The sequence below is a fragment of the Saccostrea echinata genome, unplaced genomic scaffold, assembly GCF_033153115.1.
Source record: "Saccostrea echinata isolate AGI-Se365-2 ecotype Australia unplaced genomic scaffold, CSIRO_AGI_Sech_v1 ptg000001l, whole genome shotgun sequence".
Lineage (NCBI taxonomy): Eukaryota > Metazoa > Mollusca > Bivalvia > Ostreida > Ostreidae > Saccostrea > Saccostrea echinata.
The window spans coordinates 32,780,428-32,805,590 of record NW_026889750.1 but is presented as its reverse complement, the minus strand read 5'-3'; the positions used below and the strand labels follow the sequence as shown (position 1 = coordinate 32,805,590).

At 31.8% G+C, this 25,163-nt stretch overlaps 2 protein-coding genes and 1 pseudogene across 2 annotated transcripts; all 3 read right to left on the bottom strand.

The window, feature by feature from the left end:
- LOC133181339 (kappa-type opioid receptor-like) lies at positions 1 to 953 on the bottom strand (annotated as a pseudogene).
- Positions 954 to 6,707: 5,754 nt separating this feature from the next.
- Positions 6,708 to 7,895, bottom strand: LOC133181328 (neuromedin-B receptor-like). The gene is made up of 2 exons (XM_061315849.1): positions 7,326 to 7,895; positions 6,708 to 7,052 (listed from the first exon to the last, which is right to left on the bottom strand). Exons 1-2 carry the CDS (start codon positions 7,893 to 7,895, stop codon positions 6,708 to 6,710), a joined length of 915 nt encoding a protein of 304 aa, XP_061171833.1.
- Positions 7,896 to 18,362: 10,467 nt separating this feature from the next.
- Positions 18,363 to 25,119, bottom strand: LOC133178381 (probable methyltransferase-like protein 15 homolog). The gene is made up of 6 exons (XM_061313115.1): positions 25,034 to 25,119; positions 23,464 to 23,726; positions 20,888 to 21,024; positions 19,789 to 19,983; positions 19,464 to 19,658; positions 18,363 to 19,055 (listed from the first exon to the last, which is right to left on the bottom strand). The coding sequence occupies exons 1-6, from the start codon at positions 25,110 to 25,112 to the stop codon at positions 18,629 to 18,631; spliced, it is 1,296 nt and encodes a 431-aa protein (XP_061169099.1). The 5' UTR covers positions 25,113 to 25,119; the 3' UTR covers positions 18,363 to 18,628.
- Between the last annotated feature and the right edge of the window lie 44 nt (positions 25,120 to 25,163).

Sequence of the window (25,163 nt, the reverse complement as noted above, 5' to 3'; positions counted from 1 at the left end):
CTAACAGCTGAACGATAATTGTCCAACCAACTCTTTTCTTTTCATTTTAATTTTCAGTACTATATTCATTGATCGTAATCCTCCGGAAAACTCCATCAAACTGTGAAAAGAACTGTCCATTTTCCTTCCATATATTAAGTCAATTTCTATTGAACTGCAGACAGAATTTGCGGAGACGACCTTATCAGAAGCTGCAATAGGTGTACCAGTTCGAAACTTATTGGTATTTATCTGATAATATTGTACGTTCTCTTTCATTGCCTGCTTGATAAAACAGCATTTTGAGGTGATAAATAGTGATCCATATGCAAGACTAGTATAATTCACGATTAAGATGATCAAACAAACAATAAATATCAGGTAAAAAATAGAAAGATGTATTAAAGGTAGATTAAATTTTTCGTCAATGTCATCTCCAAAGAAACATTGCTCGAGTACCGTCAGCCACATGTAGACCGTGGATGTAAATAATGGGAGCAGAGAGAAGAAATGTTATCACTGCTGCTACATATCGTCTACATGTGGAATTCAACCATTGTGGACCTAGAGGATGGAGAATTCTTTTATAACGATCACTTGACAAGAGAATCAAAGTAAATATAGAACTAAAATTCAATGTTGCACAAACTACCTAGTAAAGTTTACATCCTGTCCCACTATAAAAGTTATACGCCGGGTACAATGTACATGTAATTCAGATTCATATCTCTGAAGGAAGATCACTAACACAGATTAGTAGTTCAATGGAAGCTGGGGAAAGAACGAAGGTGACATAATTATGTTGCCTTACTGTTACTCTTATAATGTAAAAGAAAGATTCCGAAAAAATGATCGTTGGCTATTGTTTCAGTAATCATTAAAATGACTAGAAAAACAATGGAGGGCGTGGTACCGACATCTACAGGGTCAAACTTTAAATCCTGTGTGTCAACAGATTTGCTACTCGGATTCATTATTCTATCCATGAACAGGGTAAAAAAAATAAAATAAAGACTTGCTTGTAAAAAATCAATTTCGAAAACATGATTTTTCATTATCTCTTTTATTATATTTTGCTTTGAATACAATTTTAATCCCTATATTAAAATATGCAAATGGGAAGTATGAATGGCGACATATAAAGTCGAAGTCCATTGAATGTTCATTAGATCTTATTATTTTTATATCTGTAAGCATCTTTTCATCTTTTTTTTAATCATCCGGACACCAGCATTCGTCGAATTTATCATTTGAGGATATGTATTTGACATGCAACTGAAGCTTAAATTAAATCCATTCGCGAAAAGATGATAAATCTTCATTTCCTTATTTGCTTTACTTTGAAAGTTTAACATCATATTTGTAGGAAACCTGTTCAGCCCAGGGGATAATATCTTAAAAAGGAAACGATCTACCAGAATTTAATTATTTATTTTTTGATGCACTGTCACTTAGAAATAAGATTTAATACACTTCACAATTTCAAAGTTTTCTTTTATATGAAACAACTTATTGACTCATTTTGATATATCCCCAAAGCATTTTGTACAACAGAGGTCCAACCTGTCAGAAATTCAAGAATAAAAATATAAGAGTCTATTTATCCGGAAAATTTCCAAACTATTGTAACTCTGTTTCTATTTTTAGTGTTCGACATATTTAAAAAAACAATGATAAAATGCATGTGTATCACATACCTAATGGCTTTTTTATATAAAATAGTGTTCAGCAGTTGGTTGTATTGCCACACTTATCAGAGACTAATATATCTTTCCTTAACTTTTTACGTTTCTTCATTTACAGTTAATTCATATTAAGAATTAGTAATTGCCTTTTATATCATAAATTTCAAAGAATAATTTTTATCATTATTTTAACTTAATGATTTTATGAAACGTAAGAAACCTTCTTTATTTTTATGGTTTAATACATTTAAAAAGGTTTAAATGTACCTTTAATATTAAAAGTTCCACTGATATTTAAAGGCAGTGTAAAGTAAAGTATCCACAGTACCCACACACGGATGATGCAATTTTCTTGCTTGTGATCCGTTTTTATCGTGGGAATGCAGTTTAACTTCTTTTACTTTATAGGTAAATAATATTTAGTTAAATTGTTTTATTATTTGAAATAAAGTGTGAATGAAAAATAGTTAAATCCTGTTCTCAAAAGAAGGAAACATATCGTGTCCTATATCGTTTATAATTAGTTCTTTATTCGATCTTTTTTTTTCTTTCATACAATATCTTCAGCGGATCCAGAAAAGTTCAGGTGCCCCGTAAGACAAATAACAATGTACTATTCTGCAGAAGTAAAGAGATACCTATTTGAATTCTGGATAAGATTATCTGAAAATCTATTTGAGAAAAGTTCTTCTGGAAACACAGTTTATCTTTAGAAAATAAAAAGTAACTCTGAATGTAAGGTATACCGATACAACCGTATACTGTACATGCAATATCGATAATATACTTGTTAAATTTGGTTTATGTAGTTATGAGCCAATCTTCAGATCTCAGAGTCGAAATGTATGCCAGCTCTTCGTCAATCTATTAACCTAAATTGCAGTCATTCATATCTTTAATTTCCGTCTGATTTGAACTTTGAAACATAAATCCAGATCATAACTATTCATAGTCATTTTCGTTGTTTGATAAAAACGCTTGTCTAGAAAGCAAAAGTCGCCCACGAGGCGCAGTGGTTAGAGCGTTTGCTCTATAGTCAGAGAGTAAGGAGATGATCCTTATCGCGGGTTCGAATCCACTGTGTGACAAGGAGACTGAGGCCCAAATCCCTCACTGCTCAAATGCTGTAAGTGCCGAGTACAGGTCTAAGTTTGCAGCCCTCCAACGGCAATTGGTGGCGTCTCACTATGAGTGAAAAATTCTCGAAATTCATCAAACAAAGAAACAAAAGGAAACAAAACTGTAGATGTATAGAAGAACCCGACTAGGAAATCCATACACATACCTGATATTTAGCATAAATCATCGATGAATGTCTAATACATTTTGCAAATGTAATAATCTCAATATTTCATTTTCGTTCATAAGTATTTTGTTCAATTTTTTAAAAAAAATATTTAAATGTTATAACTTTTATGTGTGTCATCTTGTGTTATCGAAAACTGTTATAAAATGTTATTGCAAGGATAAAACACATTTATTTTAAAAGTGTTAGGCATAATTGTGGGTTGTTTTTTTTTTCTCAAGCTCAAGCGTACTGTTAAAACAGTTTTTAAAATGAAAAGTGTATTTTATGCCTGTTGTCACTGAAAAATTGTTGAAATTTTCATAAAAATCTAATTGACCTAAGGTTATCAAAGTCTAGATTCTACTTGGCTTAAAGACCAAATGATAGGTTGTTTTTATACACAAGGTCATTATAACGATCACAGAATTTGCAAAATGAAATTTGAAGAAAACGAACAGTGATCTTACTCAAGTCTATTTAACACAGACCTCTGAGGTGGATCAGGTGCCATTGAGAAGTAAGCAGCCCCTTTTACAGCAACTCAACAAATACAAGTCCAAACAAGATGTGTTTGTGAAACACTGATGCCTCCGTATGGCAACTTATAGCAAAGATTAAACTTTCTCAAATGCAAATCAAAAATGTTGGTACCCAAAGTAAGGTCTTGTCTCGAAAAATATACCTGTGAAATATGAAAGCCCTAGCAGCAACCTTTAAATAAACTGGAAAAGGTTAAAGTTTTTCAAAAGTAGGTCAAACTCCAAGGTCAAGTTCAATTGATTACAATTGTTAGTATCCAAAGGAAGATCTTGTCACAAGGGGAAAAAAACATGTTAAATATGAAAGCCCTAGCACCAACTTTTCAAAAGTTATGTCCAAGAATAAAGTTTTCCAAAAGTAGGCCAAAATCCAAGGTCAAGGTCAAAGGTTCAAAGTTGTTGGTATCCAAAGGAAGGTCTTGTCATAAGGATGACATATGTCAAGTATGAATGCCCTAGCACCAACGCTTCAAAAGATTCGGCCAAGTATGAAGTTTTTCAAAAGTAGGTCAAACTCCAAGGTCAAAGAGTCAAAGTTATTGGTATCCAAAGGAAGGTCTTGTCACAAGGATTACACATGTGAAGTATGAAAGCCTTAGCACCAATTGTTTAAAAGTTATGGCCAAGGTTAAAGTTGGGTAAAGTTCAAAGTCAAAAGGTCAAATATGGTAGTACCCAAAGAAAGGCCTAGTCACAAGGAATACACATGTGAAAAATGAAAGTCATAGCTCCAAACAATCAAAAGTTATGGGCAATGTTAAAGTTCTTGCGGACAAACAGACAGACAGACGGACGGACAGGGCAAAAACTATATACCCCCGAATCTTCGATACGGGGGCATAAAAACATTTCCATAGTTTGTTTTACCTCTTTTGTACCATTGATGTTTTAATTTTCATAAAGGTTTTGTTACCACATTTTATAAAGCATCTGTCTCTGTAATGATATTTTTAATGTAATTAAATTTAATCTGATTTTTCAAATTTGCAGTATACACGACATAGATAAGGGGATACCATTTTTTTTTAATTTTCATAACGGTTTTGTTACCACATTTTTAAAGCATCAGTCTCTGTATTGATTTTTTTTAATAAATATTCTGATTTTACAAAATATGCATTGTACACATTTAGATAAGGAGTAGAGTAATCAAATCAGCAGGAAGCGTTCCAAATGTATTATTTTTTTCAACTTTTCTATTTTTTTTCCTCTACTCAGTAGGACTTTTAGTCATTTTATTGCATACATGTATATATAGTCATGTAATAAAAATAAGAGAAACTATTAATTAATGTCTGGGGAAGTATGCCCTAGGTATATTGAATCTTCCATTGCACAGATTCAAATTAATTTTTTTTTTCACTTTAGCGTTTTGTCTTTCTTTCTATGTTTTTATCATTCAAAGGGCATTAAACTGGTTTAAACAATGCTTAGAATGGAAAAAGAAATAACAGTTTTCGAACTGAACCTGAACAACAAGAAATAACTGCATTTCATTTTCGTCGGTGAGACACAAACTTTGACCAATTTGTCATTCAATTCATTAATGACATTAAATCTAGTTTGTGAAAGACCCGGAATGACGGGACTTCAATTTTTTATGTAACATAAAGGAATAAAACAGGTTCTGCCTTATGTTTTCGTAAATCGACAAATTGAGGTTTTACTAGCAATTTGAAGATACAGAGCCAATAAAAAGGAACAAAGACATACCTACCTGTACACGAAAGAATTCTATATATTGTAGAAAATTAGATATATCAAAATTTTGTTCAGTCTTGCGTAGTATTTCATAAATGGATACTTTCAATACTTATGAGAATGTAGCGTAATGGTGTATATGTTTAAAAGAAAACTTTTAAGGGTTTGATTTTTTTCAGTTTCGAAATTTTTCTAAACTTTTTGGCCCATGCTCTTAAAGACTTAATTTGGTATTTGTTTATGGATATAGGAATTTACATGCATAAATGATTAACAAAACTGATATACAAGTAAACAATTTTTGGTCAAACTATTTTTAACCTGTAAGCCTTGTGTGTTTCAGTTCTTTGAGAAGCATATACACTCCACAAATATTTGAAATTTCAGATATGTAATAAATACACGGTGTCAAAATATTAAAAAAAAACTTCTGTTTAGGATAAAATATATTTAAGAGGATATATTTTAATGAAAAATAAAACATTTAGTTTGTATTAAATAAGAGAAAATTAAAAGTACTGCGTTAAATAACGCCTTTAGCATTTATGGAGGGGGCGTAATAAGTTTCCAGAACTTGTGATTAATCCCTTGATTATCATGAATTACAATGAAATATGTTCAAACAAAATCAATGCCCTTAGCGTTAAAATAATACATAAAGGAAAATTATTAGCTTGCAGACCATGAATTATTCATGCAACAAAAATAAGTATATTTCTAGATTCTTTGAGTGTTAAAACTGCTTGAAATCTTGATATGCTATTGTAATAAAAGAACATATATACAATCATAAGATGGAACAATTTTCATAGAATTATTTAAAAAAAAACAAACAAACAGAAAGTTAATTCTGCTTTACAGTCAAAAGTCAACAAAAATTAGGGATGTAGACATATTTACATGATTTATTATTGTTCTTGTACTCTTGAGAAGAAGATTTTACAATTAATTCGAATATATTTGTTAAACTTTCATCTCCACCCTATTTTCATTAGTTGCAAATTATCTCTCCCTGAAAAAGAGTCGTGACTCTCCATTACATATTTTTTTTAATTGGCCAAAAATGGATTCTGCTAGTTTGGTAAAAATTAAAGTTGAAGTATTTAAAATTTTAAACTGATAACTGACATGCAGAAAGAAACAGAAAATTTTTGATCAAAAAATTTTGGGCCAAGTAAGTTAAGGCGAAGAAGTTAACAAAATAAATTTATCTTCACTTTTTGTGTTTTCTCCGTAAGTGGTTTGGATTTCTCAAATAATTTAAAAATAATCTGCAATATTCCTTTCATGTCTTAAAAAAGCCAAGAATGCGGGTAGGGTTCTAAACATGGACAAATGCAGATAGATTTGTGTACATTTTATTTCTAAACAAAGGGTATAATTAAAGACATCATCCCGATCGTTTTTGGAAATTTTAATTTTTTTAAATATACAGTTACTAAGGAAGCTATACTTCTAAAATCTGAGTAATATTCTGAATAATTATACATGGATATACATTTCTAAATTGATAAATCAGAAGCAAGTTTTATAAAATTCTTTACAGACCTTTTTGAATCTGGGATCGAAAATACCATACACAAAACAATTTACAATGTTGTTAACAAACATGAGTCGCATCGAAAGACGATATACACTTAATTCTACCTCGTTCATGTTATCTTTAAAGTTTTCTTTTAAACATAAAAATACCCCTAGCACAAGATAAGGTAGGAAGACGAAAATGAAGATGGAAGTTATAATAAACATGATAACTGTTGAGCGATGATTGCCAAGTAACACTTTTCTCTTCTTCTGAATTTTTGGTACCACATTCATTGATCTTAATCTTCCGGAAACCTTCCTCGTTCCCTTGAAATTGTGAATATTGTCGATTTTTCTCTGTTTCAAGTCAATTTCTATTGAATCGCCTAAAGGGTTTTCGGAGACGACCTGATCAGGACCTCCAGTAACTGCAGATGAAGGTAAAAAATTTCGAAATTCATTGCTGACATTTGATAACGTTTCTCTTTTATTGCCTGCTCGTTGGAACAACCTTCTGCGATGATAAACAGTGATCCATATGCAAGTATAATTCACGATTAGAATGAGCAAACATACAATGAATATCAGGTAAATTACAGAGAGATGTATTAAAGGAAGGTTTAATTTTTCGTCAATGTCGTCTTCAAAGAAACACTTTTCGACTTCAGTACCGTCAGAGATTTTCACCACATGTAGACCATGGATGTAAATTACAGGAGCAGAGAGAATGAATGATAGCAATATCACTGCTCCTATATACCGTCTACATGTGGAATTCGACCATTGTGGATTTAAAGGATGGCGAATTCTTTTAAAACGATCACGTGACAAGAGAGTCAAAGTAAATACAGAGCTTAAAATCAATGTTGCACTCACTACCTTGTAAAGTTTACATCCTACCTCACTAAAAAAGTTATACGGGTAACTCAGATCCAATATTTCTAATGGAAGATCACAAACACAGATGAGCAGGTCAATTAAAGCAAGGGCAAGAACGAAGGTGACATATGTTGACCTACTTTTATAACGATAAAGAAAGATTCCGAAAACATGACCGTTGGCTACAGTACCAATGACCATGAGAAAGACAAGAAATACAATGGAGGGTTTGGTACCAACGTCTACTGGATCATACTGGATGTTCTGTGTGTCAACAGCTCTGCCACTTGAATTCATCATTGTGTCTACAAATAGGAAAAGAAAAAATGCCAAGAGATGCCTTTATCAAAAAGGTGTTTTGTCTTATAACCCAACATTATAATATTTTGATATAGCTACTATTATCATCATTTTGTTTAGAACTTTAGATACATAAATGGGAAATAGGAAAGGGGGAAAAAATTAATGTCTTTTAGAAAAATGAATGATGTGGAAAAAAAACAAAATTTTTTTTTTTAAATAAAATATATTTATTTTGCTCTAATTAATTTTTGTATGTGCATTTCTTTCTTTTGATCCTCTTTCGAACACTACCATTTAGATTTAGAATTTGTCAATTGACAATATGTACGTGATATTTAATTGCAGTTTAACTTATAGTCTTGTTCTGAACAAAATGATAGATGTTTGCCAATGGGTTTTTCCCTCTTTTCATGATTTCTGCAATTTTTTTTTCATGTCTCGGGAGGATATTAGCGAAGGAATATCATCTGAATAAGGAATTGACTTAATTTAGTTACCTGCAAATTTGATTATTACTGATGCAATGTAAATTAAAAATATAAATAAACATCAGGATTTTAAAGTTTTCTTACCATGTATATATGAAATGGCTTATAAATTGATGCTTATCTTCCTTGATATATCCCTAGGACACATTGCACAGCAGAGGTTCACCTCTCTGTAATTTTAATAAAAGAAAGATCTTTATCCTGTGGTCGACAGTTTAACAACACATATCTTTTTCCTCTTTGTAAATTATCGTCAGATGGTTGTATTACCATGCATGGAGAAAACTTTATAGTTTAAACTTTCACACATCCTTATATAAAGTATTTATTCGCCTCAAAAATGGAAAATAGTCCTTAATACTACAACAAATGATTTTATCATTATAGTTAACTAATGATTTGGTGTAACGTGAGAAAACCTCTTAATGTTTTACGGTAAAACACATATACAAAGATTGAAATAATTTAGTGAATGTTTAATTGCATGAAGCATGACGCAACTTACAGCAAATTAAACCGATTTTACGTGAGAATTGTAATAAAACTTTTTTTTTTACTTTAGGAAATTATAAATGACATTTTTCTTATTATTGTTCCAATTTAGCATAAGAAAACGTTTGTTAAATTATATTCCGTGTAACGAAAAGAAATACATATATTCTTTTTCGCTTAGTTTCTTATTCAATCGTTTTTTTTTTCTCCCTCTTGATTACGATATCTTAACCGGAGAGATCTATATTAATGGACCATGTATTACCATGTATATTATTATGTATATCTATCAAATTACCACTCATCTTGGCATTTTACGATAATAATTACCTAAAGAAAGTTTCAACTTTTGTGTTTTGTTAATTTTTTTTTTATTTACACGTGTATTTATTTATTTACATTTGTAGCACACTTTTTTTCAAATTAGGTGGAAGTAGATATGATTTTCATATTTGCAAAATTAGTTTGAATATCTATTTTTAAAGAGTGTCATTTAGCTACAATATCTACAGATGCCACCGACACCAAAGGCGACACCAAATGTATTAAAATTGTTGCTCTCCAGACACTCATTTAAAAGTGGGTAAAGTTGGCTACTAGTAACTGGCTACTAGTAAGCTACTAGTAACTGGCTACTAGTAGCTACATGTAGTTACGACAAGTTGGTAAAGTTGGCTACTAGTAACTGGCTACGATAAGTGGGTAAAGTTAGCTACTAGTAATTGGCTACTAGTATCTGACTTAAAATGTGAATGAAGCTAGCTATTAGTAGCTGGCTACAACATGTGAGTAAAGCTAGCTACTAGTTACAGGCTTGCAATGTGAGTAAAGGTACATAGCTTCTAGTAACTGGCTAAATTACAAATATTAATTTGAAGAAAATAAAAGTAATGTATTAAATGCATTTAAAAAAAAATGAATACAATCTCTTATTTTTGTTTCGCCAGTCAAAATATCTTATATTAAAATATGCTACTTTTAATCTCTACTTGCAGTTTAATACTATCATTCCGTAAGCGTTTTGAATTAGTCATATCTTAGAAATACCTTTAGTGTGCCGTTTCTTTTATAAATTTCGAAGACATCTATTCCGTCCGATGATCTGGCACTGAAGTTACCAAGATATGTGTAGTGATATACTCAGCTACTCGTACTTTTTGTGTAATATAATGCAAGTTTGGGATACAAATGTTGATATCATTGAAGTAACTGGATTCTTATTTAGCTAATATCTACTTATATTGCTGATATAAACTTCCTGTTTGGTTCTCCACATGATCTTGCACTGAAGTTGCAAAGATATCTGTAGTGATATCTTCAGCTACTAGCGCGTTTTGTGAAATGTGAATCAATTTTTGGGTAAAATGTTACCAGCCTCAAGAAGCTGGGTATTAAGAGAGGTGTTATCTACTGATACAGCTAAATAGAAATTTTGATGGACTTTTGAGCCTGAATACTGTTCGTTATCTCCATATATTTCATTCAAGGTTCTCCACATAAAACATGACTGACGATTTACATTTATCTTTTGTTATCTTTTCAGCTACTAGTATATTTCTTGAGGCATACGAAAGTTTGCAATACAAATATTACCATCATTGAGGTGACTGGATTCTAACTAAGCTGATATCTACAAGTATTGCTGATGAAAGCATTCTCTTAGCTTCTCCGAATGATCTGGCACTGAAGTTAACAAGATATCTTTAGTAATATACTCAGCTACGTGCACTTTTTGTGTAATATAATGCAAGTTTGGGATACAAATGTTGATATCATTGAAGTAACTGGGTTCTTACTTAGCTGATATCTACTAATATTGCTGATGTAAACTCTCTCTTAGCTTCTCCACATGATCCAGCACTTAAGTAACCAAGATATATGTAGTGATATCTTTAGCTACTAGTACTTTTTGTGAAATATGATTAATTTTTGGGTAAAATATTAACATCCTTCAAGTAGCTGGGTATTTAGAGAGCTGATATCTACTGATACAGCTAATTAGAAATTTCTTCAAGGTTCTCCACATAAAACATGACTGACGATTTACGCTAAAGATATCACTACAGATATCTTGGTTACTTCAGTGCAAGATCATGTGGAGAAGCTAAGAGGAGGTTTACATCAACAATATCAGCAGATATAAGCTAAGTAAGAAGCCAGTTACTTCAATGATGTCAAAATTTGTATCGCAAACTTGCATTACGTTACACAAAAAAGTACTAGTAGCTGAGTATATCTCTATAGATATCTTGGTTACTTTAGTGCCGGATCATGTAGAAAAGCTTAGAGGAAGTTTACATCAGCAATACTGTTAGATATTAGTTTAGTTAAAACCCAATTACTTTAATGATGTAAACATTTGAATCGCAAACTTTAATTATGCCTCATTAAATGTACTAGAAGCTAAAGAGATGACAAAAGATAATCGTAAATCGTGAGTCATACGTCATGTGGAGAAACTTAAATAATTCTCTTATTAACTGTATCAGTAGATATCAGCTCTTTTAATACCCAAATACTTCAAGTATTTGACTTTTTACCCAAATAATGATTCATATGTCACAAAAACGCGCATGATGTCACTACAGATATTTTAGTTACTTCCAGATCATGCGGAGAAGCTACAATGATGTTTACATCAGCAATGCTGTTGGATATTAACTTTGTAAGAACCAGTTACTTCAATGATGTTAATATTTGAATCGCAAACTTTACGTATGTCTCACGAAATGTACTAGTAATTGAAGAAATGGAAAAAAAATAAACGTAAAATGTCAGTCATATTTTCTTTGAAGAACCTTGAAGAAATATATTACTAACTGTATCAGTAGATATCAGCTCTCTAAATACCCAGCTTCTTGCAAATTGGAAGATGTTAACCTTTTATCCAGAATATGATTCATATTTCTCAAAACGTACTAGTAGCTTAATTTAGATATCAATACATATATCTTGGTAAATTCAGTGCCAGATCATATGGAGAAGCCAAGGGGATATCGATGTTTAGCAATATTGGTAGATATCAGCTAAAAAGAACCCAATTACTTCAACGAAACTGTACTAAACAAATTTACGTTGTTATATCCATTGTATTTATTGACTATGTTATACAAAATGTACCAAATTTTATATGTTTTGATAAGAATATAAAATTTATTTTGAACAATAAACCTTTTAAACAACTTGTGACAAAATAAAAAAAAACGTTTGTGAAATCAAAAAGAAAAGAAGTAGAAGGAAGTTATGTCTTCGAAATATATAAAAGAAATTGAACACTTACGATTTTTCTAAGATATGACTAACTGAAAATGCATACGCAACAATAGTATTAAAATGCAACTATAGATCAAAAGTAGCATGATTTAATATAAGATATTTTGACTAGCAAAACAAAAATACGAGATTGTTATTTATTTTTTAAAGGCATTCAATACATTATTTTTTTCTTTAAATTAAAATTTGTAATGTAACCAGTTACTAGAACTACGTTTAAATTCAGTTTCTAGTAGCCAGCTACTAGAGCTAGCTTTATTGACATGTTTTAGCCAGTTACTAGTAGCTAGCTTTACTCACTGGCCGTAGCTAGTTACTAGTAGCTAGCTTTATTCTGATTTTGAGTTTTTTACCAGTAGCTAGTTACTAGTAGCTAGCTTTACCCACTTGTCGTAGCTAGTTACTAGTAGCTAGCTTTATTCTCATTTTAAGTCAGTTACTAGTAGCCAGTTACTAGTAGCTAGCTTTACCCACTTGTCGTAGCTAATTACTAGTAGCTAGCTTTACCCACTTGTCGTAGCAAATTACTAGTAGCTAGCTTTATTCTCATTTTAAGTCAGTTACTAGTAGCCAGTTACTAGTAACTAACTTTACCCACTTGTCATAGCCAGTTACTAGTAGCCAGTTACTAGTAGCTAACTTTACATATCTCATTTAAAGCTTTATGGTATTTTGGCACTTTATATCGTTTTAAAGCAATATGAACACATGATATTGGAAATAAAATGGAATTTAAATACATAAAATTTGTATGCAACATTACTTTTTGCTTTGACATGCTTTCTTACCTATTGCAGAATGAGAAAGGACTTAATGAGAATGACGTAATCAGAGACACACTTTTATGCAAGTAGTTTAAATTTACCTTTCAGGAAAATACTTTAGATTCAGCTTCTGCTCAGCACACTTAATCAGTCAGTATTCCTCTAGCAACAATAAATCACATTTTCTCATTTTTTTAAATAAAAAAACGGGAACAGGTGAAATACCCGTGATCTTCGACACTGCATTGCTACTATTCACTTCTAACCCTAAGTTTTTATATTATGAATCAAAATAAGTAATCAATTATTAATTATATAACTTGACAGACATTGTAGTCAACTAATCACCATTAAAGCAGTGTGCTATTATTTAATTATGAGGCTTAATAAAATCTAACGACAAATGAATATCCTGTAATGATTAATCCTTCATATATAAAAACTAATTAGTTACTTGTATTTCAATTATTTCAGGAAATTAAACAATAAACATGTATTCAACAGTATAACTTAATACAATACTTCAACAAGGCCTGAAATGACCAATTTTCAATAAAGAAAGAGAGCTTTTTTACTTCACTATAACATTTAATGAGAATTGGTGCCCCTTTTTTGTATGAACAGCTCTCCGGACTTGATTTCGTGTATGTTGCATGATTAACAGAAGAGAAGCCAAGTTCCTTGTGAACAACAAATATTTGTATAACACTTGTGATATTTTTCTGTTATAATATAAACATAAAATTTCCAATTTTCATAAATGTTCCCTTTAAAGAAATATTATACATTTAATGATATCTTAAAAACCTATCTTCAGCCGATGGAGGGTGTGACCCAGTGGACCGGGGAGGGAGGGGGGTACTCCTTTATTTATCCTAGGCACCCGAGCGTACTTGAAGTCCGTGTTTTGTCCTATTCAAGATTTGTATTGTTTGACAGGATTTTTGTGAGATCGATCACTGGTCGTTAACGTCACCTTTTTAAATTTTTAAATACTTATTTACCATACCTATACTTGATTCCAAAACTTAAAAAAAAAATACATTGCAAAAGTCTAGCTCTAACAAGCCCCTATCTCTGTTCCTCGCAAAAATATTAACTGCTGCGAAGGAGAAACACCAGACGTACTGGGCTACAATATAATGTATCCTAGAAATGGTGTAAATACGGATTCTCAAATCCTCCACAGAATCTTATAAAATTTAGAATCATTTTCCAACATCAAGACCATTGATTCCTCGACACTTTATATGTAACCATTGCTTACGATAAAGACGTTTTAAGGGCTTTTTTTATATCATTTTATATTTCTGTACTTATTGAAGTTATTCAAAAACTTCTACATGATACGAAAACTTTTGCTGTGGCCTTCAATTCAACATTTTAACTTTTGAACGGCTCTTTTATCAATTAATATATTGTTACTTTTATTTATATATATCCAAGTAATCTCAAAATAAAAGACACAGAGTCAGCCATTTGTTTCATATTTGGATGCTGTACTGACTATAAACAATAATGTCAAATTACTAATCGATATGACAAATGTGATGACTTAAGTTTTTCCACCGTCAGCTTCCCCCATTTATGCAGTAATATTCCAAAATTACCTACGTTATTTATGTCTCCCGAATAATTCGGTACTTAAGAACATGTTCTGAATACGAACATTTTTGAATCGAGCCGAGGCAATGTACTGACAAATGATTTGATATTACAGGGCTTTGAACAATCTCATTTAGACCTTGTTTGCAAATACAACATATGTTGATTAGTATTTTGACTACAGTTTCATCCGAATTCATATTTTTTTTTCTTATCCTATAATTATTGCTATTTTTTTGGTCAATAGGATGATTTAGCTACCTGTGGAGTACAATATGCACCTCGCTCTTCACTCACTCAGTAAATATTGTACTTTGAGAGTTGCTCAATCATCATCTTGCCCCCCCCCCCTTTAAAAAAAACAGCAATAATTGTTTTATTGTATGATTAAATGATTCAAATCTTTGAAGCAAACATGTTTGTAATACCTTTAAAAATAAGTTCTTATATAAATCTTTAATAAGAAAAAGTCTGAGCAGTTATAAAACAAATCGATTTGTTTGGCAGAGCGAGATATTGGACCTGTTGATAACATATTGGACCTCTTACGCCACACTGTGGATGGGATCGACTAATTCTTATTTGCATTCATTGGTGTTGGTGCTGGGCAGTGACAGAATTGAACTAAATTGAAACTTAACTGTTGAAGTCCTACCCAAGCGCAGTGGTCACAAAAATAAGCATGACCAGTTGTTCAATTTGGAAGTTCCTCATTTATTTTTGGTCCACTGTAGAAAAAAAAATGTTAATACATGTATTTCAGTTACCTGGGAGTGAGAGGTCTGGAGCAGGTGAACTTGATATCAATTTGAAATTTACCAATCTATTTTTGGTCCAATGTAGAAAAGATTAATGCTTATGTTCACCGGGTAGGTCTTGTGCCAGTGAACATTATACATTTATTGACTGGATTCGAGGGCAACATGCATTTTGTCGGACCCAAGAGCCAAACTGTTGGCCTGAGGCCGTTAAGCCGAAGGCAAACAGTTTGGTTTGAGGGGTCGACAAAACACATTTTGCCCAAAGAATCCAATCAATAAATGTTTTGTTATACCTTTTATTTATTTATTTATTTTTTTGTTACACATGTATCTTTTGCTGGCTTCCATAATAACGATTGCAAATAAGATTTAGCTTATCTCACCTACAGTGTAACGTAAGCGATCCAATATATCTCGTCAGGTCCAACATCAAACATCAATTTTTTAATGACCGCTCAGTAAAACATTAGAAATGTTAGACTTTTTTTAGTATACATGTAGATTTATATAGGAACTAATTTTTAAAGGTATAACAAAACTTAGTATGATTTCTAGAATGTTGGATCTCAGCCAATCAAAGAGCTAGGAATTAATCATTATATCATAACATTGGGTTTTTTTTCTTTTTTTTTATGATTTATTGTATTTTTCATTATTTTACAAAAACATGAGAGAGAGAGAGAGAGAACTGATTCAATTAAATAAATTCTTCCATGACTCCCAGGCCTCATCAAATTTTTCTTGTTCATTATTTTTCTTTGCTATTACTTTATTAGTGTCATATAGTACTTTAATGGAGGACATCAACCCATTCAAAGAAAGAGTGTTATTGACACATTTCATACTAAAGATAAAATACTTTATTTGTAGAGCAATAAGAGTTTTCACTTTTTCTGATTTCACATGTGATCCCAATATAAAGTCTTTCTTTGAATATGTAATATATCTATGAAGTCTACTAAAACAAAGAGTAGAAAAGGCTTCTAATAAGCCCTGCACTACTTTACATCCCCAAAAAATATGTTCAATAGTTTCAATTTCATTGGTACAGAAAGTACAGATATTAGTATCACTTTTTTTTATTTTATGTAGAAAAGAATTTGTACATAGGATTTTATGATTTATTCGAAACTGAAACCATTGAAGTTTTGTATTTTGAGTGAGCTTAAAAGGGAGAGAAAAAATATTTTCCCATTCAGCATCACTCAGCTCAAAGATACGGTTCCAACCAATTTTCCCTAAAGGTTCTTCTTGATTACCTTTTAAAATTTCATACAATTTTCTGGATTTTTTTGCATTTAATAAAGAAAACAGCTGATGGGATATATATGGGTAACTAAATTTTAATAAGGGGTTTTTTGTTTTTTTTATCCATTCTCTGATAACTGCCAAGATCCCATTATATTCAAGAAAGTGAACTTTCATACCGTATGTTTTATTAAAGGCGATCAAGTTCATAAAGGAACCGTCTTCAGTCAATAAATCATTAACACAAAAAATATTATTTTCATACCATTTTCTATAGAAAATAGGTTTTTTATCAATTAGGAAATTAGTGTTGTAAAAAAGTGGTTCCATAGCTGCATTAAATTTTGAATCTGAGTTTTTTTCTGAAAAATATGCCCATGATTCCAACACATCTTTCCAAAACAAATTATTAATAGATTTCAGTTTTCCTTTTACATATTCTGTACCACATAAAATTATTTTTTTAATCTCTAAATTTAAAAGTGAATATATATTGCTCTTTTGCATCACAATTTTCTTCATCCACATAAGTTTTAAAGACATAATAAAATCCTTAATGCTAACCATTTTTATGCCACCATCTTTGTAATTTTTTATGTATATTATTTTTTTAACTCTGTAATTACTTTTTCCTGTAACAAAAGAAAAAAAGTATTTTCCAATTCTTTTAACTGAGCTTTGGAAGGATTTGGAAGTGAAGCAAAAATGTGGTTTAACTGTGGTAGAAGAAGGGTTTTAACACTGTTAGACGACCTAGTGGGGTAAGATTTCTGCGATTCCAGTTTTTCATTGTTTTTTTTAATATTTTCAAACTTTTGTTTAAAATTTAAATCAAAACTTTTCTGTAAATCAACATGAAAATCAATACCAAGTAATCTAAAAGTGCTTTTTCCCCATTCTAAATCTTCCCCTACATTCAAAATATGGTTACTATGTTTCTTACTTCCTATCCATATAACTTGTGTTTTACTATAATTGATGTGAAGCCCTGATATTTTTGCAAAGTACTTCAAAGTTTTTAAACTTACTTGTAGAGACTGTTCACTGACATTCAATATAAGGGACGTATCATCTGCTAACATAGTTATCTTATATTCTTTTTCTAGAACCTCAATTCCTTTTATATTTTTATTATTTCTTATCAAAATTGCTAATATCTCAGCACATATCAAAAATAAATAAGGGGATAGTGGATCACCCTGGCGACACCCACGGTGTAAGAAGATCGAAGGTTTCAGAAATGTGTCCACCTTGATTGACTGCTGATAATATTTGTGTAAAATAATTTAACACTTCTGAATAGAATTACCAAGTTTAAAAAATTGGAGTGACTTTTGAATGAATGACCAGGATATTGAATCGAAAGCTTTCTCAAAGTCAATTAGAAGAAGTAGCCCTGGAATATTTTCTTCTTCTGTATATTGCATAATATCATAAATGGTTTGAATGTTTTCTGATATATTTCTACCTTTTATAAAACCTGTTTGATCAGAATGAATTATTTTGTCTAAATATTTTTTAATCCTATTTGCAATTATGCCAGATGCGATTTTATATACTGTATTCAGTAAAGAAATTGGTCTCCAGTTTTTCAGAAACTGTTTGGTTTGTCTCCCTTTGGCAGACATGTAATGATACCATGTCATTGTGTTATACTTAGATTGTTAACTGAATAAACATAAATAATTGACCTAATTACTCATAACATTGTTTTTAACAAGATATGATTAAATTTAGAATATGCAATCTATTTAAAATAAATTACTAAAATAATAATGGTAAGTTAATGGTGAATTTTCTAAATTACAATTAAAATCACAAATCACTGTCGAAATTGTTATGAGATTATTACTAAAATTGAAGAAATTAAACAAAATACAATGCATTTACATATATCTTTTTCCTTCTAAAACAACTAATCCAATTCAATCAAATCTTGATTCCTAATATGCAGGTTACAAAAATCATGATTTTTACAGTCACCAACAACAGACTGGGAAAAAAACTCAACCAATTAATGGAAATAAAGACTGAGAATTCCTAAATAAAAGTGTACACACAAGTTCAGATTCTAGTATCAGCTCTCACAGACTTAGTACTTATACATCTGTAGATTTTATAGCAGCCCTAAGTTTGGCTGATCGACTCCTGGGATTCTTCAGAATCTCTTCCTCCTCAGGGGTCATGACCTTCTTACTGACCGGAATCCATCTTCTCTTTAGGATGATCTGTATCAGTTCCTTGTCGTACTTCTGGTGGTGGTCTCTCATCATCCGTGATTTCTGCTTCACTGACAAGTTTTTAGCCTCATCCATCTCAATGCCGTGGAAATGCCTCTTGAAGATGCGATCTTCTAGAGAGTGAAATGAAATTCCAACACAAACACCTCCTGGTTTTAGATAGTGATATGCTATTTCTAATCCATTGTTGATTTCATTTAATTCATTATTAACAAAAATCCTTAAAGCTTGAAATGTCCGAGTGGCAACATGGCTCTTCCGATTTAATTTGTCCCTCATGATTTTCCTATGAATTACAATACTCATTTTAAAACATTTTAAAGGAGAACTATTATAATAGAAAAAATCACAGAAAATGTAATGATAAACTAAATATATATTAACAAAAGTATTAAATTGATTTAATTGATTAAGAACATGTGTTTCTCAACATTTGTTGCATTTCTCAATAAATTTAATTTGATCACTAAATTAAGATGTTCAGTTTACTGGGTACTTCTGCTAATGCTTGGAGGCTTGTTAAATAAAATAGACCAATTCAAATAATAAATGTAAACTTACATAAATTTACAAGGTACATGTAAATCAAATCACAAACATGTATATGTAAGACATCACTATCAGGCATTTATTCTTCCTATAAAATTATTACTTTTGTAGCTTAGATCACCATTTTGACTAAATAAATTCTTACTCTTCAAAAACATTTTCAATGATTTCTGCCAGCTGTTTGGTGGTAGTTATTTTTCCCATGACATAGCGGGCCTCTACAATGGCATAGGCGATTTGATTAGCCATGTAGTCCTCTCCGTATTTCTTTATAATGTCTCTCAGTTCCTGCACAGAGAGGTGATTGACCACATCCATTGCAGTTATACCATCTGGATCTCTGTATATATAAACATTTAACAATCTGACACACAGTCATCAGCTATTTATTTTAAAACTGTTAAATCTATTCAAGCACCTTTTACATGTATTTCACATGGACTTATAGAATGCATTATCATTTTGCTTACCTTCCTTGATCCATCCTCATATCCAGTGGGCTATCTCTGCTGAGGGAAAACCCTCGACTACTTTGGTCGTACTGCATGGAGGAAGCCCCCACATCAAAGAGAATCCCATCCACTGATCCAGGGGTTATTCCGAGTTGGTAAAGTATTTGTGGTACCTCAGAGAACTTTCCCAAAGAAGGTAGCACCTGACCTGGCCTGTCAAGATACACAATTGACATTTCTGTTTTCAGCAAAGTTTGGACTGTTAACTGTACATTATGTGAGGACATTAAATACATAATCAGGACATGTACATTTTGTTTGAAAATAATTTTTTTTTTGGGGGGGGGGGGGGCTTTTCCTCTGCAAAATAACTTACTTGTCATCAAAATACATCTTTTTTAAATGTAAATAAATCATATTAGGGTATATTTATGGAATGATTACAATCTAGGAGATATTATATTGCCTGCTTAATATATGCTGTGCTATCTGTATAATCATGATTGAAAATTTCTCTCTTATTTTTATCTATTAAATATTGTGTTGCAGGGAGGTACATAATTTTTTTTTAACAATGACATCCTCTTATTTTAAGCATAGATGGGCTACTCTTTACATGTGATTTCCTTGGTAAAATTGTTGCTATCAATTTTACGTTCATCAACAAGGATAGATTAAATTTAGGAGTGAAACGGTTCACCGCGGTATCAATTCACCGCAGTATTTTTTCTCAGTTTGATACACGGTGCAAAATCTCTGATTTTCGGTTCGGTTCATTTTTCGGTCGGGATCGTTATTCAGTCGGGTTTTTCATAGGGTAAAACACGTTACTCAGTATAAATAAGTATAGAAAACGTAAATTTTTGATGACTGATAGCTTGTAAAATAATTTTTGACAGTCAAATAATTTTAATCAATTTCTTCTAGTCAATTTGCAAATAAAATTCGTAAAATATGTGACTAGAATTAGAAAAAGAAAGCATAAAAAACGTTGAATTAGTTTCCTTCTATCAAAATGTATCGTATCGAAAATAACCGAACTGAGACAAAATTATACAATACGTATCGAACCGTGAAGGAGGTGTATCATTTCACCCCTAATTAAATTCAGAATTACTTGTAAGATTTGGCCAGTTCCTGAGCATAGCTGAAGGCCACGGGGTCTCTGTCCACACATACCACTCGGGCTTCAGGGTTCTCTGTCAAAATAGCCTTTGTATGTCCCCCAGCTCCAAAGGTCATGTCGATAAATAACTTTAAAAAAATTCTCAAGAACATAAGTACAAAATGATCTAGAAAACTGACACATTCAGAAAGGCCTCTTCTGTCAAGACTGTCAAAGGTCTGAAAGAAAAGTGAAAACTGTAATTTTACATTGGATTGGTTACAACAAAACATAGCACATAAGGTGACATAATACAATCAATCAAATAAATGTTGGAATTATTATTTATATTTAAAGATTTGTGGAAAAACATACAAACTACATACACAAAGAGACAAAGCTATATGATTACAAAATAAATAAGTGTCCTTCTAATAATTCCTTCTGAATAAAACTTGAAAATGTTACAATGGAAACTGTTTGAGTTGTTTCACAATAGATATACAAAAATATAACATGCAGAAAGGCAGACAAAGCTATACGACCCCAAAATTTATTGGTGTCTTTCACTTAAGGTAAAGTATTAATGGACAAAATTTAAAAATGTTTCAGTGAAAACCGTTTCAGTTTAAGAATCAATGATGGAAAGATGGACCACAAAATTAAAACAAAAGTAATCAGAGATTACAGAACTCACCTCAACAAATGTTGTCTTTAAGTAAGGCAAAATCCCACACTAAACTAATAATCTAGTAGTGTGCATCCCTAGATGCAACATTTATGCAATTTTGGTCTAATAGGGCTTGAAGTTACTTGGGAATGGACTTATCTAAAAACTTAAATCTAGTCACTCATTCAGAAAACAAAGTCAGATCCAGCATCTGAAGCAAGTACAGTAGTGTTCATCCCTTGATGCATCATCCATGCAAGTTTGGATCAGATAGGCCTTATAGTTTCTTAGTAATGGACCTGCTCCAAAAACTTAAACCTGGTCACTCATTTGGAAAATGCAGGTCATATTCAGCCATCTGAAGCAACTCTGGTAGTGTGCATCCCTTGATGCATCATCCATGCAAGTTTAGTTCTGGTAGGTCTTGTAGTTTCTTGGTCATGGATATGCTCCAAAAACTTCAACCTGTTCACTCATCTGGAAAATGTAGGTCTTATTCCGCATCCAAAGCAACCCTGGTATTGTGCATCAATAAATGTATCTTCAGTGCAAACTTGGTTAGCAGAGAGCTTATAGTCAGTTTAGAAATAAACTGCTTCAAAAACTTTAATATGGTCATTCATCCAGAAAATGTAGGTCAGATCCAGCATCCAATGCGAAGTCCAGTAGTGTGCATCCATCCAAGGTTGGTCAACATAGGGCTTATAGTCACTTAAGAATGAACCTGCTCCAAAAACTTTAACCTGGTCACTCATCCAGAAAATGTAAGTCAGATCCAGCATCTGAAGCAAGTACAGTAGTGTTCAGCCCTTGATGCATCATCCATGCAAGTTTGGTTCAGATAGGCCTTACAGTTTCTTAGTAAAAGACCTGCTCAAAAAACTTAAACCTGGTCACTCATTTGGAAAATGTAGGTCAGATCCAGCATCCAAAGCAAGCCTGGTAGTGAGTATCCTTAGATGTATAATCCAGGCAAGTTTGATCAATATAGGGCTTATAGTTACTTGGGAATGAGACTAGCTCCAAAAACTTTAACCTGCTCCAAAAACATTAACCTGGTCATTCTTTAGCTGAAATTGCAGCATCTGAAACCTTGACTGGTACAATGAAACATACTAGAAACATCTTCCATGCATTTCTGATTAATATAGGGCATAGAAGTACTTAAAAGAAATCTGCTCCAAAAAACTTTAACCTGGGACGCCGACACCGAGGGTATTACATAAGCTCCCCCAACTTCTTTGAGATAAGCTAAAAAGGTGTCTTTTCTTTTGTGGTAAACTCTGTATAAAATTTGAAATATTTATTAAGAAAACTATCTGAGTCATTGTGTATTAACAATAACATTGGCACATTCATACAGACAGAGAGACAAAGTAATATGAGCTCTAAATTTAAAGGTGGGTGTAATCCTCTTACATGAGGTACTTCTGAAAAAAATTTGAAAAACATCATGTTGAAAACTATTTGAGTTATCTTGTCCCAACAAAGTATCAAACTGCTATTTACATGTATTTGCAACTGGGCATACATACATACAGATAGACAAAGTGACTTGACTCCAAATCCTATAGGTGTTTCAATCTTAAAGTAATGTACAAATTTTTAAAACATTACTTTAGAAATTGTTTGAGTTACCAAAACAAGAGTGTTGAAGGACAGATAAGCAGACGGCAGGGCAATGTGATTCCTATAGGGCTCTCATATTTCAAACAAGGCCCTAATAAGCAAAAAATATTTCAAAACAGCATTTCCAAAAATCTTTTTTCTTCATTTAAGGCAATAATTAAAGTCTAATCTGACAGTTTTGTAAAATAATATTCAAATTGAATGCAATATAAAGCTGAAATTCCTTCAATACACAGTAACTACTGAAATAATCTAAAATAAAGTATGAGGAAAGTGTAAATTTGGTTACCTCTCCTTGTCCAGGATTCAGAACTTCAATAACCTTCTTAACCATCACTGGTATATGTTTAGCCTCCTCTGATGAGTCTTCAACAGATTTAGGACTTCGACTGTCACATAAATCTTCAACACTATTGTCTGATATATTTTGAACATCAGAATCTGAGCAGATTCCATTGTGGCTGATAATCTGGAGATTCAGTTTTCCACTGAGAATTTTTGTATGACAACATATTTTGGACTTTGACTGATAATGTTTCTGGATTGTTTGAGCTGTAAATTTTAGATGTAGAAATAAACTCTTGTTTCAGCACTATTATTATTACAAGTGTAATGCAGAAACCAGAAATCTCTGACGAGACTGTTGCTCTACTGGTTTGAAAGTATATTTTATAAAAATTTCTATTTTTAGTAACCATGACAAAATCATTCATCAAAATAAAAAAAACGATAAAGACAATAACACAGTGTTTTTTTTCAGTACTTTGGGACTGGGGGTTGGGGCCCTAGGAATTGGGAATTTCAGCGTCAATTAGGCTAAATTGGGAATCTCCCAGAAAACCCAGTCACTTAAAAAGTATGTCAAAAAGCTTTGTTTTTGTTTTTGTATTACTTTAACAAACAATTGTTATAACAAATCAAGACTATTCTTGGTATTAATTATCTAATTACTTGCATCAAGAACAATAGTGGTATGAATTATCTAATTATGAAGAAATCCAACATGGCTGAACAACAAAACCTGCTTGAACTTCACTGAAAAACATGCAATAAACAAACTGAATTTGATCAAATATTTTGTAAGTTTTCCTTTGGGAAAACTTCCACTACATTTTGGGAAAGTACAGGCATATTTTCAATTGGGACTGGGGCCGAATTTCGGCCCCAAATCGGCCCTAAAAAATCACTGTAACGTATCTCAGTGTAGTCTACTTGTGTGCCAAGTTTTATTGAAATCAGACCAAAACTGTTGGAGGATTAGCATTTTGAATGTATTTCACAGAAATTTCTATTTTTGGTAACCTTGGCAACACCATTCGCCATTCATTAAAATCAAAAACTGATAAAAATAATAATTTTTCTTAGAATACTCAACTTGCGTCCCAAGTTATATTGAAATGAGATGAAAACTGTAGGAGGGGTAGCATTTTGAAAAATTGTTTACAGACAGACAGATTGACAGCTAAACGGACAGACGAAGGACACCTTACTATAGCATAATCTTTTCTGGTCTCTGACCAATAGAGCTCAAAAATAAGGAACCTCAAAAACCCAATTGATTGAAAATAATTTGGTTATCCAGGATCAAAAATCAACTGAAACCCTCACAATACTGAATAGATACAGTTCATAATTTTACCCTCGGAAAATTAACTACGCTACTACAAATTAACTGATACATGTATGTATTTAAAAGGCATTGTACATGTAGTAGGTCCTAATTATACCACTAGCATATGATCCCGTCACTACATGTCGGAGTTAAATGGTAATAGTTACTTGTGGTAAATGAACAAGATCTTGCCTGTACAATATACTTGGGAGGAAAGTGAAACTTAAAATTTCATACTCCTTCTTACCTGAGAACAGGTGTCTCCTAATTGTAAATAGACAAGAATAGGAGAACCCTTTCTTCATGCACCAAGTTTTTAATGCCATGTCAATTACATTACAAATCTGAAATAGAGGTTTTGATTTACAGGCAAAAAT

What these genes read in the sequence shown, in the direction of transcription:
- LOC133178381 (XM_061313115.1), bottom strand. Translation starts at nt 25,112, where the DNA reads ATGGCATTAAAAACTTGGTGCATGAAGAAAGGGTTCTCCTATTCTTGT. An exon ending in TAGGAGACACCTGTTCTCAG is followed by an intron (nt 23,727 to 25,033) that starts GTAAGAAGGAGT and finishes TAAAATTTACAG; the next exon opens with CTCAAACAATCCAGAAACAT. An exon ending in TGAATCCTGGACAAGGAGAG is followed by an intron (nt 21,025 to 23,463) that starts GTAACCAAATTT and finishes ATTTTTTTAAAG; the next exon opens with TTATTTATCGACATGACCTT.
- LOC133181328 (XM_061315849.1), bottom strand. Translation starts at nt 7,895, where the DNA reads ATGATGAATTCAAGTGGCAGAGCTGTTGACACACAGAACATCCAGTAT. An exon ending in AAAAATTAAACCTTCCTTTA is followed by an intron (nt 7,053 to 7,325) that starts ATACATCTCTCT and finishes GACAATATTCAC; the next exon opens with AATTTCAAGGGAACGAGGAA.